At 44.0% G+C, this 20,209-nt stretch overlaps 1 protein-coding gene across 1 annotated transcript; it reads left to right on the top strand.

Moving 5' to 3' along the window:
* The first annotated feature begins 3,046 nt into the window (after window positions 1–3,046).
* On the top strand, window positions 3,047–19,408 carry LOC124242873 (betaine--homocysteine S-methyltransferase 1). Its single transcript, XM_046668270.1, has 8 exons — window positions 3,047–3,198; window positions 6,883–7,015; window positions 10,726–10,844; window positions 11,825–12,016; window positions 12,394–12,541; window positions 15,244–15,426; window positions 16,879–17,107; window positions 18,708–19,408. Exons 1-8 carry the CDS (start codon window positions 3,166–3,168, stop codon window positions 18,892–18,894), a joined length of 1,224 nt encoding a protein of 407 aa, XP_046524226.1. The 5' UTR covers window positions 3,047–3,165; the 3' UTR covers window positions 18,895–19,408.
* Window positions 19,409–20,209: the final 801 nt, after the last annotated feature.

The raw sequence follows: 20,209 nt of genomic DNA, 5'->3' as shown, positions 1-20,209 counted from the left end.
AAACACATGCCACCAGTTTGCAAACACTGTACTACATGGTGTTAAAGCAAAATATTTTCAGTGGTTTAAAGGCTAAATGAAACTATTAGTCTAAAAACATCTATGAAATGCCAGTTTCGTTTTAAAGATGATCTCAATTGAATAGAAAATGAAAAGTCCTGGTATTTCCCCATCTACGTATTGATAAAGAGGATGTTTTAATTCCGTGACACAGTGTCTCTCTCTCCTTTGGAAAAAGGGAGGAGATATCCTTTACCTCCAGCAACAAGCATGGTGTTTGAAACATTGGATGAACGGTAATTAATACATGTTTGTTGACTGAATAAAGGGGATTATGAGTAGAGCAAAGCACTAGCTAGAGGCAGAATGATAACCTGTCTTTTTGGGGGTATAAAACTGAGGGGGGGGGCAGTCCCATGGCCGAGGGGTTAAGTTCGCACGCTCCGCTTCGGTGGCCCAGGGTTTTGCTGGTTCAGATCTTGGGCACGGACATGGCACCACTTGTGAGGCCATGTTGAGGCGGCATCCCACATGCCACAACTAGAAGGACCCACAACTAAAATATACAACTACGTACTGGGGGGGTTGGGGAGAAAAAGCAGGAAAAAAAAGAAGATTGGAAACAGTTGTTAGCTCAGGTGCCAATCTTTGAAAAAAAAAAACAAACTGAGGGGCTGGATCTCCAGCTCTAACCTCCTCTTCCCCTTCAGGGTTTACTTTTAACTCCAAACATCTTCGTAGGAGGCCAAGGCCTTCAGTGTTCTGACCTTCCTCACCTCACTGCTCCAGCAGAGGACAGGGAACACGGGCAGCAGCCCAAGGACAGTTATTACAGAACTCACTCTGCAGGCAGCATCCAAGTGGACTTGGTCCTTTGGGAAGGAGGCAAAGGAACTTCAATGCTCAACCAGATAACTCTCCTAACTTCTGAGTTCATGGCTCTTTTTTTTTTTTTTTTTTTGAGGAAGATTGGCATTGAGCTAACATCTGTGCCAATCTTCCTCTATTTTGTATGTGGGACACCACCACAGCATGGCTTGATGACCAGTGCTAGGCTGGCACAGAGATCTGAACTTGAGAACCCCTGGCCATCAAAGCAGAGCACGTGAATTTAACCACTACAGCAACAGGCTAGCCCTGACTTCATGGTTCTTGAGTACAAAGTGGGGGCACCTACCTCACAGAGCTGTGAAGAGTCAGTAATATCATGTATGTAGACAGCCTGGCACGTAGTAAGCATCCACTGAACTGTGGATACTATTATCTATTATGGAAATAGTTGGAGAATGAATTTTTTTGCATGGATCTAATGTTGAGGGGGATAAGACAACACACTGAGAAGCTGGGGAAAACAAAATTATTTCAACAGCTGCTTATAAAACATCTTGGAAAAGGTAGAAGCAGATAAGTGTTTAAATAACTAAAACTCCCTACATTTAAATACAAATCCTTCTCTGTACTTGTATACCCCTAGGTATTGCATCGAGCTCTTCTGGAGGAAGAGTTAACAGGTAACAGTGTTTACCTCCAGGCAGGACTTGAACTGGGAGCAGCAGCTGGGAAAGACTTTGTAAAATGTTGCCATGTCTATATTATCTTTTAGAAATACACAATTCATTTTTAAATTAAATGCCGCTAGTTTAAAATTTCTCCTAGGCTTGCTAAATTTGGAAGAACTATGAAATTGAGACTGTCTGCTTTCAGCTTTTACTGTCAGAGCCCTGGTACCGCCCCCTAGTGCCTCGTACCCACCACTGCAGCTGTTCCCTGCAGCCACAGCGGGGCTGGCTCAGGACCTGTTCAACGTGGGCCACGTTAATACTATAAGCAATGAATGCATAACCGTTGCCTCCTCAGATACCCCATTGCTTCAATGGCCACAAGGCTAGGTACTGTGAAGGATGACATTACCTCATGCCTCATTCTTGCTGGGCAGGTGAAATAATAGATTATTTCAATTACGATATATGCATCCATCATCCATTTTTTTCCCACTTTAAACTTGACCATTACCAGAAGCAAAAGGACTTTTCTACTTTCCCAGTTGTATCTGAAGTGCCCATCATTTTAGCAATTAAATTTTTATTAACTTATCATTTACGACGGTAATTTACTTCTTTGCATATTTGAAATGGAGGCTATCATCTCACATACAAAATTTCCTCCCGTACTTTGAGTGAAAGGTTCTGAACTCTGATTCAGACTTTTCAGTTGTTCTCTAGGCTATTTACCGCCATGTTGTACGTTTTTTAAAGTAATATTTTTATTATTTTAAAATCAATATGTTCTTATTATAAAGATATTTCGAGAAATTCAGTAAAACATAATGAATAAAAGCAAGCCCTAACTCCACCAACAGATAATACTGTTAACATTTTTACTTCCTTCCAGTTCTTCTGATGCCTATACGTTTTTATACAGTTTTCATGGTGAATTTCGAAGTCTGTAAAGTACATTTCCACTGTCATACATAAATGTGAAAAGTTTGTCCTTGTTAAATATTGCAAAGATATTCTTATTAGAAACGGTCGTAGTACTAGAAACTGCCAGGCATGTTTGGATATAAGGGGCGAAGGCACTTTGAACAGACCCTCCAATTCAGGGTTAGTATCCGCGGACGCCCTGTAAATGCCATATTTGCGTTCCCTTACACAACCTCTGGCCGTATATCACACAAAAGATCACTTTAGGCTGAAGTTCTTCCAGGGCACCGCCTCCTCGCTCCATAACCTTGTGTCCCTGGCCTTTGACAAATATTTGGGCATTGAATGGAATTCTTAGGGGCCTGGTCTGGCGACTTAAGTAGGTAATGGTGCATGATCCCAGGCAAGGGAGAGGTAAACCAGGGTCGGGGACCCGCGAGGGACCGTGCACAAGTAGCTTTGAAACCTGAGCGGGTGGCAACCTCTTTTTTTTTCTTTTAATTTACTTTTGCTTCTCGGTGTTTTCACTCGCTTGGGAAAACAATCTGGATCTCCTCCTCCACAGGGCAGTTTCCCAAAGCGCGGCCGGCCCCGGTTGGGCCGCGCCGAGGCCAGGAGACCCACCCCGCGCCGAGCTGCGGGTATAAGAGCGCGGCGGCGCGGGGCAGCTGCGGGCTTCGCAGGGGCGACGCTCGCCTAGCCGGTCCGCATCCGCGCCCGGGACCCGCCCGACACCACGAAGATGGCACCCGTCGGGGGCAAAAAGGCCAAGAGGGTGAGTCTTCGGGTGACCCGAGGGCGCTCTCCATCCTGGCGGGCTCTGGGCCCCGCACACAGCCCCGGGGAGTGCAGGGGGCCCTCGGAGCCCGGCTGTGACCAGAAGGTGCTCCCTGAACTTCTCCTGAAGGACCCCAGGGCGCCTCTGAGCCCCTCACTCCTGCCCCACGTCCAGAGAGCGCCTCAGATCTCTGTGACCCCCTACTCGAGGGCGCCCCCAGAACTCCGAGAGTCCCAGCGCCTTCTGAGTCCCGCACCCCGACGCCAGAGCGCTCCCCGAGAAGTGCGACTCCTGGACCCACTGGCCCCAGCGGTGAGACTGGGGGTCCCCGCGGTGCGCCCCGGCTCCTCGGTGCCTGTGACCGCGCCGCCCCCCCCTGCGCCCGCCCGGCCAGGAGGCGCGCGGCGCGGGGTCCGACCGTTTCCCGCGGGTTGTCCCTGCGCGCAGCCGCCGCGCCGCAGCCCCACGGCCGGGCGTTGGTTGGGCGATGGTAAGTCCTCACCCGCAGTTGCTTTCAGCGATCACAACAAAATGCACCACGCGGGCCTCGAAGAAAAGGGCACAGAGGCCATAAGATATGGAGGAAGGGCTGTTGATAAGGTTTAAAAACAAAAAGCCAGCGGCTTCTGCACGTGATTGACAAGCAGCAGATTACTTCCCTTGTTGGGACTAGCGTTCCGGTCCAGACTCTTGGCCTTAGTCTAGTTTGGGGGATGGATGGATGGATGGGTGGACTGACCGCGGGACTGTGGTCGGGCGGGTAGGATGGGTTCCAGGACCTCCGGCAGATACCAAAATCCGCGGTGTTCAAGTCCCCTAGTCAGCGCTCGGTATCCGCCGGTTCCGCAGCCGCGGATTCAACCGACCACGGAGAGGGTAGTACTATGTTTACGATCCTCGGATCCAGGATGCGGAGGGCCAACTGTATACACTACTTGACCCTGGGGTGCGAAAGCGCCCAGCCCCAGGTCCGGCTGGCAAGGGCCCCGGGGATTGGGAGGGAGGCAGATGGGGCCAGGCCGACTGTACCCCCTTGGCTGTAAGGACCGTGAGGGTAGTTCCACCTCCCATCTTCAGTGCCAGCCATTGCTTTAGGAATGGGCTATGGCCAGTTTCCAAAGGGATGAGCCACAAATCGAAAAGACCTCCCCACCAAGAAAAAAGCTAATTCAGTTAAATTTTTAAAATACCATGCAGCATTAATAGAGGCATGTCCATAGTGCGAGGAAGATGTGGGGATGGCAGACGATTATAGGCTGTCGCCAGTTCAATCAGGTTGAGAATTTTTGCCAATCCATAAGTCTACTAAATGAATGGTCAGCATAGACTGAAAACGATGATTCCTATAGAAATTTAAATTTGGGGGGGGTTGACCCCATTCGCATAGCCATGGATTCTAACCCACTCCCCAAACTCAAATTCAGAAATGAAACATTTTAAAGGATTATCTTTAAAGGGTGATATAAACTACAGATGGAGTAAGATGGAAAAAAAATGTTTGGTAACCTTGTTTCCATGTGTATGTGAGTGTTAAAACATGGACAATAACATGTCCATACTCTTGAGTTTAAAATTAAAACATATGTTACAAAGCTAACACATCTTCATTGTAAAAGCACTCTGAACCGCGTCTGCTACATTTTGGTGCGTATTCTGCTAGTTTGTTGTCTAGGCAAATATGTACTTTTTACAGAAATGGTCTGATATTACACTTACTGTTTTGTAATACTTTTTCACAAAACAATATCTTGAACATTTTTTTCATAGCATGTTTCACTTTTTTTTTTTTTTTTTAAAAAAAGCTATTTAGCTTAGGAACAGAAAAGTTTACAATCCAGGTAATTAAAAAATGCACTAGAATCTAAGAGACTTTTTCCAGATGCAGTTGCTCAACAAGTTTATGAACAGTGTGGTAATGGAATCACCACTGGCCACTCCACCACCAACATCAGATTCTCAGCTACACTCTGCATTTAAATGTCTGCGGTACTAGAGTCTGAACATACACACGTTCAAGGAGAGTTGCTAACTGACTGAACAAAATGTCATGAGTTATTTTACCCAAATGAAAGTTAGAAGCAAGTCATATCTCATTTATTCTACTCTTATTCGTGTTTTTGCTATAACTGCACTGACTAGCAGTGTATATATTTCTCTCGTTAATTGGGTCATAATGATCAAAGTTGTAGTTTTAAGAAGTGGCATTTAGACACATTGCAATCATGACAGATATGTGAATTTCAAAATTACATGAGATAATTCTATATTTTTGTAGTTGTTATCTCATGGACTTCCATGCTTGAAAATTTTTCTATCTGGAAGGATATTCAGGAACATATAGCAGAATCCTCCAATTTTACTGCTTTAAAGTGAAAATGTCCATTGTTTCTTCTCTCTGGGCACTAGCTGACCAAATGGCATAGGAGGGGCAGAGGAGGGGAAGAGGTTTAACACAAGCGAGGCTCTAAGCAGGTGGCGAGGACGTTAGGATGCACAGTCCTATGACCGCCTCTCACAGATGTATGTAACCTTGCTATGATATCAGCGCTTGTTGTATCAACCATTACTGGTAATCAACGGAACCCAGTAGGTAAGTAAGTTCCAAGTTATTCCTTCACACAGTCTTTTCAGGGCTGTACCACCCTGAAACCCCCATTTATAATCAAATCTAGATACCATTCGAGGGTAAAAGAGTCTGGAGGCCCTATACTGCCCACCTGGGAGACTTTGTGTAAATTACTCAGAGATCCCAGGCCTTAATTCTTTCTTTGTAAAATCAGAGAGTGACCTAAATTGAATATAGGGTACCTTTTATTTTTAAATTCTACAATTCTTTTAAATTAAAAAAAAATGGTTCCACTAGAAAATCACTTTCTAATTCAAAAAGCCCTTTAAAAATACCAAATTCAAAATGTATCTGTTGAACGTTAACACCAGGGTAATTATTGCATAGTACTGTAAATGGAAAAGGTATGGAGATTGGGCTGGAAATCAGTTACAAATACTTTATTTACCTGTCTCTTCCCTGAGTTCTTGTCGTCTCAAACTTGTAGAGTGCAAGCGTGTGTACCCATAACCCCCTGGACAGCGTAAAGTAGCTGCTGTGAGGAAGCTGAATTTTAACACCAAAGGTAGAAGACGGTTAAGTGCCTTGGCCACCTTTGTGCAAGCGTCTTCCTCCTCCTCTCTTTACCAAGCGTCTTCACCGAGTGAAGTGTCTTCAGTCTTCAAGTGCCTTAATAGCATTATATGCCGCTTCAACTTCTTTATCAATTTTAATCTCTTTAGTTTATTGATAGAATAAGAAGCAAGGCTACCCTTCGCCCATTTAAGAATGTATGCTTAAGTATTCATTTGAGGCTTTACAGTAAACATTTTCACTTAATCCGGCTGCAGATATCTCTTCAAACATAACATCTCCCACCATATTCTTCAAAACCCTTGAATGTTTTCTGAAAGACCCTACCTGTGGCACATGTATTACACATATTTTCATTATATCAGCATTCTGGTTGTTTGCCTTATAGATAGTCATAAATTTATAAAATATACATGTACTTTCTGAGAATTCTAAAGAATCATCCTTCTCAGAGAAGAACATGATAGCAAAAGTGCTACAAACAGAAAATTGCCTTGAAAACTCAAGTAACTCCTTTTCTCCCCCCTTATCTGTAATTGTAGGGCATCCTAGAACGCTTAAACTCGGGAGAGGTTGTCATTGGTGATGGAGGGTTTGTCTTTGCCCTGGAGAAGAGGGGCTATGTTAAGGCAGGTCCCTGGACCCCAGAGGCTGCCGTGGAGCACCCAGAAGCAGGTTGGTGCCTCGCTCTGTTCTAAGTGCTCGTAAAAGAGCTTGTGTTGACCCAAGTCTAGGAGCATGCCATCAAACAGCTGCATTCACGCCACGTTTTCCAAATATTTATTATTGCCTGCTGGCAACTGTGCAAGTATATAAGTGCAAATTCACGTGTTGGAAAAGCACAATGGCCCTTCTGGTTGCTGTCACCTGTATTTACCACTTGGTCCCTGCCCCTCACTCTAGATGAGTCTAAAACCTGGCTCTCTGCCTTTCTCTCTGCCCCTTCCTCCCTCACCTCTCTAGGTGACTTCAACATCCATACAGGTGATGCATCCAGCACTCTGCCTGTTAGTGCCTTGATCTCCTCCGTGTCTCCAGTTGAACTCCTCCTCCGCCTCCACCTCCGCAACCCTTCCCTGGACCTTGCCCTCCCCATGGCTGTCCACCTCCTCAATATCACAAGTACCCTGCTCTCTGATCACCACCTCCTACCTTTTCTGCTCACTCTCTCTCATACTCCCAGTCCTCAACCTCATCAAGACTCTCAGTCCTCCGTCCCTTCCATTTTAGTGTTTATTTTCCATTATCACCCATATGTCCCCCTCCCTTCCTTACCCACTTTAAGTTCATGGTACAGCATCATCACTGTCCTGCAGATAAGCCCCCCTCCATTGCATATTTGCCAACTAGTTAAATTCATTGTATTGTACTAGCCCCACCCGATTTAAATTCACCTATCTACCTATCCAGCACCTGCACCCACACACTTTATTCTCACTTTACTTTTTTGACCGCAGATCTTTCATGGCCGGGTGGGAAGGTGGGATGGAACCTGAGGGAGATAATGCTGTCTTGCAAGGCCTCTGCATCCTCCTCAAGCAAGAGGGAAGCACTCATCTTTAAGAGGGAGGAAGAGGCCACTTCTTCAGGCCCAGAGAGGTCAGCAGCCATCTGGGTTTTCAAGGTTCATGGGTGAATCCACCCATCTGTCTTCCTCCCAAATCTCAGTGTCCCATTTCTTCCTAATCAGGCCCTGACTTTGGCAATTGAAGATTTCCCTGGTTGAGAATTCAACCTCGCTGGAGCTCTGCTCCTGGTATAATTTAGTCCTGGGCCAGATCCTCAGCTTTTTCTACTCTCTAACTGCAGGAGTTGAGTCTCTCTATATGCTACCCAGGAGAGCCTCAGACTTTCCCCCTTTGCCTTAAAGAGGTGATGAATTACTCTTAGCCTTTCGTGGTCTTTCTCCAGTGCATTGGTGGTACCCAACAATAGCCATATGATTCCATACTCTTTATAATCACTACTTCCCCTGAACCTTTCAAACATCTGAGATGCTGCACCTGCTGGTGAGAGGTTTAACAGGTGTGCCCCTAGAGCATGCTAGGAGCTCTGTCACCAGTGGTGGGCTGGGTGCTCATCACCAGCAGTCCAAAAGGATCCAGCGCCAAAAGCAATGCTTTCGATTTGTTTCCTAGGACTAGTCCTGGCTCCGACTGTCGCAGGTCAGATCACTCAGTGGTAAATATCGTATAGTAAATATTTAAAGCAGTTGTACAGTGCATGCTCAACAGGCCATGTCAGGCCCTTTGGGAAAAACAGGGTCAGGCCAAGTTAATTTTAAACCAAATGCCTTCCTCATATACTCCAATATATCCTATTGCTTTTCATTTACTTATCACCAGTCGGGTTTGTTAAATATTACAGATTTCCAGGCTCCACTTACAGAGATTTGTGTTCCTTAGGTCTGTGAGGGAGTCCAGGGACCCGCACGCTTATAATTGTCCCCAGGCGATAGCCAGGTGAACCGCACTTTGACCAACATTGCAATAAAAGGCTTTAAGAAACACAAAGGAATAATTCAGATCCAACAGTGGGGATTTCAGAGTATCTCTGGTCTGTTTCTTAAGATCTGCTTGCTAGGTTAAACTCAGAATGAAATATTTCTTGGGCCAGACTGAAAAAAGCTTCAATTTTGTCACTTAAAAAAAATGTTATGCATTGAAGGAGCTCAGGAGAAAGTGCTCTGATTGATTTGATTTGCTTTGATTTTATTAATGCAGAAACAGCGCATTTTCTCTCTTGGCCATCTGTGTCTTGAGTATTTTTAGCTCATTTAGGTATGTTGAGTATCTGCTCCACTTTTTCTTCTGGGTGTTCCATGCTTTTCAAGAATTAATGAGAAAACTCCATGATACTGAGTCATTAGAGTTAATCCTTTCTGCTACCGACTGAAATCCCGTATATTTGACTCTGCCAGCGCCTAGTTGGAATTCTGTCAACTGCAGTGGACTACAGGATGCATCAGAAAAGACACATCCGTAATGCATCTTCAAGGCCCATCCTCACAGCACGGCTGATGGAGTGAGCCTTGGGGGTGTGGGGAGGGGTGAAGGGTATTTGAAACAGTCATGCTCTGAGAGAAGTGGTCAGTTTTGATGCTCTTTTATGCAAATGAATTTGTGTGTCTGCAGGTGCTTTTCTAATTAGACTGGGTGAGAGGACCTTTGGATTTTATAGGCCTCTGAAATTTCAATATAAATTTTAGGGGCTGATATAGGATTACTTTGCCCAGTTAATTCTCCTGACACAAACAAACACCATCTGGGTCTCACTATCATTTTATAAAATGAACATTTTTCCACTGTCTTTTTTTATGTGTGTGAGGAAGATTGGCCCTGAGCTAACATCCATGCCAATCTTCCTCTACTTTGTATATGGGACACCACCACAGCATGGATTGATGAGCGGTGTGTAGGTCTGCGCCTGGGATCCGAACCTGTCAACCCTGGGCCACCAAAGCAGAATGTATGAACTTAACCATGACACCAGAGGGCCAGCCCCTTTTCTGCTGTCTTAGAATGGCGATTCTCAACAAGGCGGAAAATAGGAATCAGTTGGGAAGCTTTAAAAAAAATGCCTGTGCCCTGCCCCAAACAAGTTAAATTAGAATAACTGTGGGTTTGACTTTTGCATCCATAATTTTTTAAAAGTTTGTGGGGTATCTAGTGGGCAACCAGGGTTTAGGACCACTATTTTAGAGCAAAGGATAATTCTTTAAATTGAATATGTTTGGCTTTATGGAAAAGAAATCCCACCATATTTCCTCCGGCCAGTGAAAGCTTTGCCACTTGGCATTCATCCGTGGACCTATGCTTGGGAACCTTGTTCCAATTCTTATTCCACTCTGCTGCCAGAATTAGCTTTCAAAAACATAGAGTTAATCACATCACTCCATTGCTTACAAACTTGATGTTCCCCCAGTACCTGTGGTCTGGAGCCTTGACTCCTTGGGATGACATCCTGGGCCACCGGTACTCTGTCTGCCAGTCCACCTTTCCAGCTGCATCTCCCACCACTTCTCCAACATTTCCTATTTGCTGTTCCCCAAAATGCCACACCTGTTCCTGCCTCCTGGTCTTTGCTCAGGCTGTTCCCTCTGTAGGGAATGCCCTTTCCACCTCTCTGCCGGGCAAAAATGCTGACATGATTCTTCCTCTGTGGGACCGCCCTCTTCTCTTTGCCCCCACATCTGTGGTAGAAATAATCTCTTCTTCCTGGCAAGAGACCTCGGATCCACCTCTCATTGGCCCCCAGGATGCACAAATGCCAAGCAACCAGGAATTTATGCAAGTTATTTTCATATTTTATGTGAGAGCCTTTTGAAAACACCATGGGTTAATAAACTGACAGCAACTTCTACCTTTCCTCGTTCCATCTCCCAGTTCGCCAGCTTCATCGAGAGTTCCTCAGAGCTGGATCGAATGTCATGCAGACCTTCACCTTTTATGCGAGTGAGGACAAGCTGGAGAACAGGGGAAACTATGTTGCCGAGAAAATATCCGTGAGTAAAATCGCACGTGGAACTTAGAGGAGCGTGGCGGACACCTGTCATCACCAAAGCTCTCAGAGAGCAAGATATTAAGCCTCTTCAGAATTCTGTTGTAAATAATACAGGAATGAGACGTGCATGAATAACGCTTGGTTTTTAGCTGGAGTTCCCCATAATTAACAGAAAGACATTTAATGAAGCAGATCAAAGAAGAGGTGTTGAACAATTAATGATCTTCCCAGTCTCTTGACTAAGTTGCTGAGTGGATATCATTATAAGTTCTTACATCCTTACAGTTTTTAATGTGGCACGGTGTAGGGGAAAGGCCATAGGCACAAGGACTCAGCCAGGCTGGAATCTTCCTGACTCACTACAAGCAACTGTTTGATGTTGGACAAACCACTTACCTACTCCCTCAAGGCAGCACTGTCTTCATCTCTAAAATGAAAAGGGAGTTCTAAAATTCCACGAGTCTACGTGACTTACAGTACTGGGTTTTTTTGAGGACAACTGTCAATTTTTAAGGTCTGATTTGAAAAGACCTTGTTATACATTTACCTGTTAATTGAGAAAACACATACTGACAAAAAGTCATGAATTCTATAGTCATTACAATTGAATTTTATGGCTCATCATAAAAGCAAATCATCACCATCATTGTCACCACTATTTGCCAGATATTCTTCTAAGTGCAGCTTAGGCGTTAGAAGGTACCAGATCCTTTTATGTAAAGACCTTACCCTCTCACAGATCTTTGGTGTAATATAGTACCCTAGGTACCACCGTCAGATTGGGTTTTATCATCACTGTTATTGGTGCTGATGTTACTGCAAATTGCTCAACTTGGTAAAGCACTGAACAGTTCCATCACCATCATTTTCCGGAATAAAATCCCTCTTGTGAACGTACAACTGAGATGTGGGTATTTGAATAATAATTTTGTTTCATTTTCACATGAAAATGTAGCTGTGTCATATATTCACCCATTTTAGGGGCAGAAAGTCAACGAAGCAGCTTGCGACATTGCCCGGCAAGTGGCTGATGAGGGAGACGCGTTGGTGGCAGGAGGCGTGAGCCAGACGCCTTCGTACCTTAGCTGCAAGAGTGAGACTGAAGTGAAAAAAGTCTTTGAGCAGCAGCTGGAGGTCTTTCTAAAGAAGAACGTGGACTTCCTGATTGCAGAGGTAAACAACGACGTGAGCAAAGATGAGACAAGTACCCTTAGTCCGTTTCCTCTGCCTTTTGCTTTCATGAGGACCATATGAGGTTAGGTGCCAACCGTGACTAGTAATAGTAATGTTTAGCTTTGAAATGTTTTTCTGATTAGGGCTTCTACTAAATTTGATTCTGTTAATCTGATATAGTGCTCTTCAAACCTGTTGACTGCAATTCACAGTAAGAAATCACCATTCTATTCCATCTGAAAAATCCTAATGGGTCATAACTCAGAGTTTGAAAATCACTCATCTAGTGATAATTAAATTATTAAGCAATAGAATAAGTTTTTAAATTATGTGGGGAGAAACAAGATTAAGAGTACCTTAACCTTATCTTATTTCAGTATTTTGAACACGTTGAAGAGGCTGTGTGGGCAGTTGAAGCCTTGAAAGCATCTGGGAAACCAGTGGCGGCGACCATGTGCATCGGCCCGGAGGGCGATTTGCACGGCGTGAGCCCCGGCGAGTGCGCCGTGCGCCTGGTTAAAGCAGGTGATGACGGATTTTGATTGGTTTGCAATTAGCGAGTCTTTTAAAATATCACATAAATGCATGTCCATCTGTGAATCAGGAAAACCATTAATTTATTTTCTCAGGAATATTGATGATACCATTGAGTCCCAAAGAGAAAAATGTTAAAAAAATTTTTTTTTAAAGATACACACACCAGCCTTTTGAAAGGGGCAACTAGACCTATGCTGGAGGTTTAGCACCTAGAAATGAGAAGAATTTTCCTAAATCATAAGAAGCATTAGGAAAAATTGTGTTTTATTTTAAACTTATCTCAAGTTGAGGTCTTTAAACATTAATAACTTTTAAGTCACTTGCTCTCTTTGCCAAAGTGTTTCATTCTCATTACTGGCATGCTTTGCTTTTTGTAATGGGTATAATAAATCAAAAAAACGTTTGATATGAAATACCGACCATGTAATTTATCTTTTTATATAATTTCCATTCCTATTAATGGGTTCCATTTCAATTAGGGAAAACTCACAGACTGTTTTCAAAGCTGCCGTTTTAAACCCAAGGAACAGCTCAGTGTCAGTGGAAGAGTCCGACTCACTCTGTGGAACAGAGAGATTTTGATTGGCTATTTGTTAATTTCTGATTCTTATCCAACTCTTGATATTTCATGAAAGTCACTTCCTACTGGTCATTAACAATGACAATTACTTAGATTTAGTAATGAAATTGGATAATCCTAATTTTTTATTGGAAATATATAAATGGGGGGGCGGGAAGCAAGTTAACTTGTTTTGAAAAGATCAGAGGAGGCCTCATCATCCCCATGGTTAATTGGCAAGGATTCTTGGCCTGCATCTAATCCTTCCCTCGCTGTTCTGTTCAGAGCAGGTGGCCACCGTGTTTATCACTGTAAACAGTTATAGCCTTTGTAGCACTTCCCATGTATCTCATTCATTCACCTCTTTAGTGTCTGACTCTCCCTCTAGTTTGTAGGATCCAAGAGAGCAGAAACTGTGTCCGCTTGGCTCAGCATTGAGTACCCTGTGCTCAGTGCCTAGCACATAACAGGTCCTTGATAACTATCTGTCTAATAAATCTCATCCATCTCCCAATGTTAGTTCAAATTCTACCTCCATGCACCCTTACATAATCACCCCTACCCCAAGAGATCACTCTCCTCTCAGCAGCTGTAACGCTTTCCATTACACCACTCATTTGGAATATCCTCAGTCGATGTATTCCAGTCTGTGAGAATGTTAATAGCATTCTCTAGTCAAATACTTTTAGAAAATGCTGTGTTAAACCAAGGCAAGCGGGTCTCTTTACTACAGAGTTTTTCAGACCTTTGATATGTTTGTGTGTATTGGTAGTCTCCAAGAAGAAGATATAGTAAATAGCTACTGCCTAACTTAATTGATCCTAGAACCTTATTTTCATGGAGCAAACCTTGGGAAGCCCTGTGCTAAGTTATAAATCCTTGGTGTCAGACTCTGTCCTATGTTTATATTTCTCTATGAGCCCTTAGAAGGACCCTTATACCTAACAGACATCCAATAAATAGCCAACTTATGATTAAGTCATTAGTATAATGAAGTCAAACAAGGAAAGAGAAACTTTGGCAGCAGAACATCCAAAAAAAAAAAAAAAAGGAAAAAGGTAGTCAAATGAAGATGGTAAGCTTTTGAATATACAAGTCTGGAACCCAGTGGAAAGATCAGGGTTAGAGAGAAATTTGAAAGAGTTCTGGACACAAATGGTATTGAAAACCCTGGGACTGAGAAGGAAGCATAGGTGAAGAAAAGAAGAGAGTTCAGTGAGATCCTGGGACACTACAGGATTGAAGGTTCAGCCTTCAGGAGAGGTCAGCACGTAACACCCAGGGAGGAAGGAGCAACACACAGTGTGGAACATTCTCAGAAGCCAAGGGAAGGGGAGTGTTAGTGGAGGAGGAAATAGTCCACTGGGCTGAATGCTGCTAAGACGTTGAGTGAGGTGAGAACAGAGGAGCAGTACTGACGGAGGGAGTGGCCCACCAGATTGAACACGGCTGAGACAATGAGGAAGATGAGAACGGACGAGTAACTACTGGATTTGACAAGATTGAGGTCATCAGTGCCCTTGACAAAAGCTGATTCAGAGGAATGATGGGAAATGAGCCTGACTGGAACAAGAATGAAGAGCCAACTGCAGACCCAGCCCAGTGAGAATCACTGAGATGTCTGCCACTGAATACTGGATGCCACGGCTTATGGCATCAGCTCTGCTGCTCATGGAATCTGCATTAGTGTTGTTATTAAATTAGCTTGATGAAAGGGAACATTGATTTTCTCCTCAAATGAATGGTATGGTAACCACAGGTGCAATCTAGCAGCTAGGAGTGTTGAAAAATTATTGTGCTTCCAATATAATGTCAAAGATTGAAAAATTGACTACTAAAATTTGAAGTTAAAAACAAGTCTGATTTTTCTTTTAAAAAAAAAAGATGGACAGCCAAGTGTGCATAAATGACACTTCAGTTATACCAGACTCTTAAAGCACTTTCACAGAAAGCATTTGCTGCCTATTTGTAATCATTCTTGCCCAAAGATAAGACAGGTTTCCAGGGAGCAAGGACCAAACACTGTACTTCAAATTCACCATTGCAAATAAAAGCTCCCTGGTTGAGAGAGGAGTTGGGCCTACGAGTATTATGTGAATACCTAAAGCTAAAATATTCTTCCCACTTGCAGGGGCGTCCATCGTTGGCGTGAACTGCCATTTTGACCCCACAATTAGTTTACAAACAGTGAAGCTCATGAAAGAAGGCTTGGAGGCTGCCCGACTGAAAGCCCACCTGATGAGTCAGCCTTTGGCCTACCACACTCCCGACTGCAACAAACAGGGGTTTATCGATCTGCCAGAATTCCCCTTCGGTAAGACAGACATTTTATAAATCATCTCAATGACAATTTCCAAATCAATGGTCATAGAGCTTTATCATAGTAAGTAAATGGCTGCCTATCTCCTCTTCTCTCCCCCCCCCAGCTTCTCCCCTGCACCCCCAAACTCTTTGATATTAGACAGTAGTAGAAGGAAAAGATGGGACCAGCAAGCAAAAAAGACCTCTGAACTTACATGTAAAATCAAAGGTGACCCAACACCTAGAGAGACGACCAATTAGTCATCTTGTATGTTGGTGAAAAGGATGCCCTTCTGGGTGGGATCCGTGAAGGCTTGGCTCCTGGTTCCAGCTCTGTCGCTGAGTTGTGTGACCTCAGCAGACTGCCTTAGTGCTTCCACATCTCAATTTTCTCATCAGAAAAATATGCAGTTTAGACCAGGTTACCTCCAAGATACTTTTCTCCTGTTGTGAAGGTTGCTCAGATACTCTAGCGTTGGGGGGCAGGGGAAGATACTGGGTTACTGTACAACAAATCTGGATGAAGAGACCAAGCAGATGAAGTGAGGGAATCCGTACAGTCTAGGAAGAGGGATGGAGCATGTTTGGGAAGCGGGGGCGAGTCCACCTTGAAAATCAAGCCAGAGAGGTCAGCACAGCCAGAGCATGGCCAGCCACCTATTCCATTCTAAGGTCCTTATACCATATCCTATGTTCTATAGGGACCCTCAGAGAAGTAAGACATTATAAAACAATCAGCCTAGAAGAACCATGGAAGAAGAGTGGAAAGGAATTTGTGTAATTTATTGCTGTAGAACAAATTATTGCAAAACTTAGTGTTTTTAAACAACAAACATTATATCTCATAGTTGCTGTGGGTCATGAATTCAGGAGCAACTTAGCTAGGTAATTTTTGCTCAGGACCTCTTAAGAGGTTGCAGTCCAGACATTGGCCAGGCTACAGTCATCTGAAGGCCTGATGGGAGCTGGGAAGTCTGCTTGCAAGCTCTTATGGGCTGTCGGGAGTAGTGTCAGCTTCTTGCTGTCTGTTGACTGGAGGCCTCAGTTCCTTGGCTCATAGGTCTTTCCATCGTGATGTTTGAGTGTTCTCATAACATGGCTGCTGGCCACCCCCAGGGTGAGTGTTCTGAAAGAGACTGTCATTTATCAACTAGGCTCAGAAGTCAGAGACCATTCCTTCTGCTACATTCTATTGGTCTTGCAGGCTGACCTGATATAGTGTGGGAGGGAGCTACATGAGGGTGAGACTTCAGGCCAGGGATGTTCGGGAGCCATCTTGAAGGCTGGCTACGACAGCATTTAAAGCTGGATATACAAACACAAAGTAGCTAATAGTTTTTAGAAGTTAAGAATTGAATATCGACAACTTACTTAATTTGTTTATTGACAATTACATATTTTTCATAGCTGTTTATTTTGAATATTTTTTTTAAAAAGAGATGGGGCATAATGCCATTTGTTACAGGACTGGAGCCCAGAGTCACAACAAGATGGGATATTCAAAAATATGCCAGAGAGGCCTACAACCTGGGGGTCAGGTACATTGGCGGGTGCTGTGGATTTGAACCCTACCACATCAGGGCGATTGCAGAGGAGCTGGCCCCAGAAAGGGGCTTTTTGCCACCAGCTTCAGAAAAGCATGGCAGCTGGGGAAGCGGTTTGGACATGCACACCAAACCGTGGATTCGAGCCAGGTAAGAACCTTATAGCATATTTGCCAAACCAAACTCATTTAGATTATGAATATGTCCAAGCGAGATCATTACAAAGAGTGCAGCTAATTTGCTGTGTGATGATAAAGAATCAGTTATCCTCAAATTCTCTCACAGAGATGTTTATAAAATAGCCTTATGGAGTGATTTCTGGAGAAGGCTTTCAGAACATAGAATACAAATAATGTAAGTTGCAATGAAATGTGATTTCACGCTCTAGGAAAGCACCATCCACGTGGGGGACACTAACATTTAATCGGTTAAGATTTAAGTGTAACAAACACTAATTAGGTGCCTGTGCCGAGCACGATTCTTGGAGCCAGGAATTCAGTGGTGAATAAGACAGGACAGGTCTTTGCCCTTAGAGCTTACGTGCCAGGGGGATGAACAGTAAACAGATTCTGCATCGGGCAACGTGCAGGGCACCAGGACTCTAGAAATGCAAAGCTGTGGTCCTGGCTGAGAGACAGTCTACTGGGGGAAATGGCAGAGAAAGCCACCGTGTTACACTGTGGTAACGGCTTTACTAGAGGCACGGATAAAAAAGTAACAACGAAGAGAAAAGAATGAGTATCTGCCTAACAGAAAGGTGTTTTAGGAGAAGGGGTTTTTTGGCTGGATTTTGAGGGGCTGAGTAGGCTTCCACGAGCTAGAGCAGAGGGTGGAGGGAGCACTTCCTCCAGTAACTGAGCACAGCTGTGTCACACACTGTTTGGACACTGAGGTAGCCAGCTGGAGTGAGCAGTCTAGTCGGCAGAGAGAGAAACAGGGAAGTCCCAAGTGGTAGAGAAGTTCAAGGCTGAAGATTGCACAGGTGCTGTGGGGCCTGAGCTGACAGCCCAGGGGCTGAAGGCAGAGGGAGCTAATGAAGGATTCCTAAGAGAGCTGGTGCCCCAGCTGAATCTTGAAGGATGAACTACATTACCAGACAAGGGAACAGCCTCCAGGAAAGCTCTGAGAGGAGGGAAGAGAACAGGGTATTGGGAAACCAGAAGTCTGAGAATACAGAGGCAGCATTTGATAGAAGACACGCTGGGAACAGGAGGCGGCCTTTGATTTGTGCTCCTGAGCTATGTCTGACCTCATCCCAAAGGCAACGCGGAGCCCCAAGGACCTCAAGCAAGTTAGCGAGATTTAATAGCCTTGAGACAGGGAAACATGCGAGGCACTTCTATAGAACAGAGGCCAGACATGATACGGCCTGAACTAGGAGACAATGGAAACAGAAAGGAGAAGGATCCAGGATCCGCAGAGAGAGAGGTGCAAAAGTAACGCGGGGTTTGGGGAACAGCAGAAAATGTGGGCTCCGCTGGCTGTTGAGGAAGAGTGCCCGAATGTGTAGATGGGGAAGTGGGAGAGATTGGATAGAAAACATCCCTATTGTAAATCCTTAGCTTTTCGTGTCCATGCATGTATTAAAAGAAGACATTCAAAGTAATTTTAGATCTACAGATTCAGATTAATAAATGTGTGTCAATGGACACACTCTCAGGAGTCCGAAGACGGCTCCATGGAGGTGTTCTAGCTCAATGACAAAGACCGACACTCGGGGAGGAGCCTAACGTGTGTTCTGTTCACCCAGGGCCAGGAAGGAATACTGGGAAAATCTCCGGATAGCCTCCGGCAGGCCATACAACCCTTCACTGTCAAAGCCTGACGCCTGGGGAGTGACCAAGGGAACATCCGAGCTGATGCAGCAGAAAGAAGCCACAACTGAGCAGCAGCTCAGAGAGCTTTTCGAAAAACAGAAATTCAAATCTGCACAGTAGCCTCCGTGGAAGCTGTTTTGGGTGACTTCCTTTACGGTTGGGCCACAGCTCCTAGAAATACAGAAAAAGATAGTTAAAAAGCAATGCTTGTGCTAACGCCAGCCTACACATAAAGCTGGTACGAGCTAAACAAAATAGAATTACAAATAGCGCTTGACAATTTTAAAAGTATGTTTTAGAAGTTTACTTAGAAGCAAAATAAGTAAGGAGCGAACCTTAAGTAGGTTTACTGATTACTCACCGTGTGTAAGGTATTAAGGGAATCTCTGAGGCCAAGGAAAAGTAATTGGACATTAATCCGCCTTCAGGAAGTTTGCCTGGTAGTAAGGAGGAGGAGGAGGCGTGAGCTGTCATAAGTGGCTCAGGGCCAGACAGGGACAGATAGAGTGCTACAGGGAAGTGACTTCCAAGCTCTCTTGAACACGACCCTCAGCAAGAAACACAATTTATATAATGACCCAGTAAAACATATAATATACAACCACTGAAATAAAATGTGTGATCGATTCTGGTATTTTCTATTCCATTCCTTTCCGTCCTGTTTCATTAACAAAACATGCTGGCTGAGACCCTTGGAACTGACCTTATGACCCATCGATGAGTTTTGACCCATAGTTTGAAAAACACTGCTATGGGACACTTCGGATATAGGCACTTTGGTATTTCTTCAAGTTTATTCTTAGAAGATCAGTCATATGGAACATAAAGTCCAGAGTCCTGCTCTCAGAGTTCCAGAGGTGTTCTCTCTCCTCGCTGACCCTTTCCTACTGCTAAGAAACACACAGACTCATCTAGGTGTCCTGCTCAAAACTGGATCCACCCAAAGGCCTCCAAAGGGTAAGGCTGAGGAGCAGTGAGCCTGTGTTACTTTGGTAGCTTAAAAATAGTATAATAAAGGAAAAATAGAGTTCTCCAAACTCTATGCAGGTTTCTTAGATTGAGAGCTATGATATTTTCACGTAATGTCTACTCTCCTATGAGAGCTCAAGGCTGAAGATGCAAGACCATTAGAATAAACATGGCTAGCCACTCTTACTGTACTAGAAAAGGGTTCATGCTGCTTTCTAAACATCCTTGGATGGGTTTAGCTGTTTTGAAACTAATTTTTTTCAGCTATTAAAAGAGAGGAGCTATTGGTTGTATTTGATTCTTAATTTTGTTCCATAATTAAAGTCCTATGTGAAATCTCTATACTTCAGTTTATTCATCTATTTAAAAAATACTACTACCTTCCTACTTCACGAATATGCTGGAGTTTTAAAAGAGGAAGTAGTAGTATTTAAACGGAAAAGAAATTTCCAGAATCTTCATACTA

This window comes from Equus quagga, chromosome 7 (assembly GCF_021613505.1).
Source record: "Equus quagga isolate Etosha38 chromosome 7, UCLA_HA_Equagga_1.0, whole genome shotgun sequence".
Lineage (NCBI taxonomy): Eukaryota > Metazoa > Chordata > Mammalia > Perissodactyla > Equidae > Equus > Equus quagga.
This window is presented reverse-complemented; position numbering and strand designations above follow the sequence as displayed.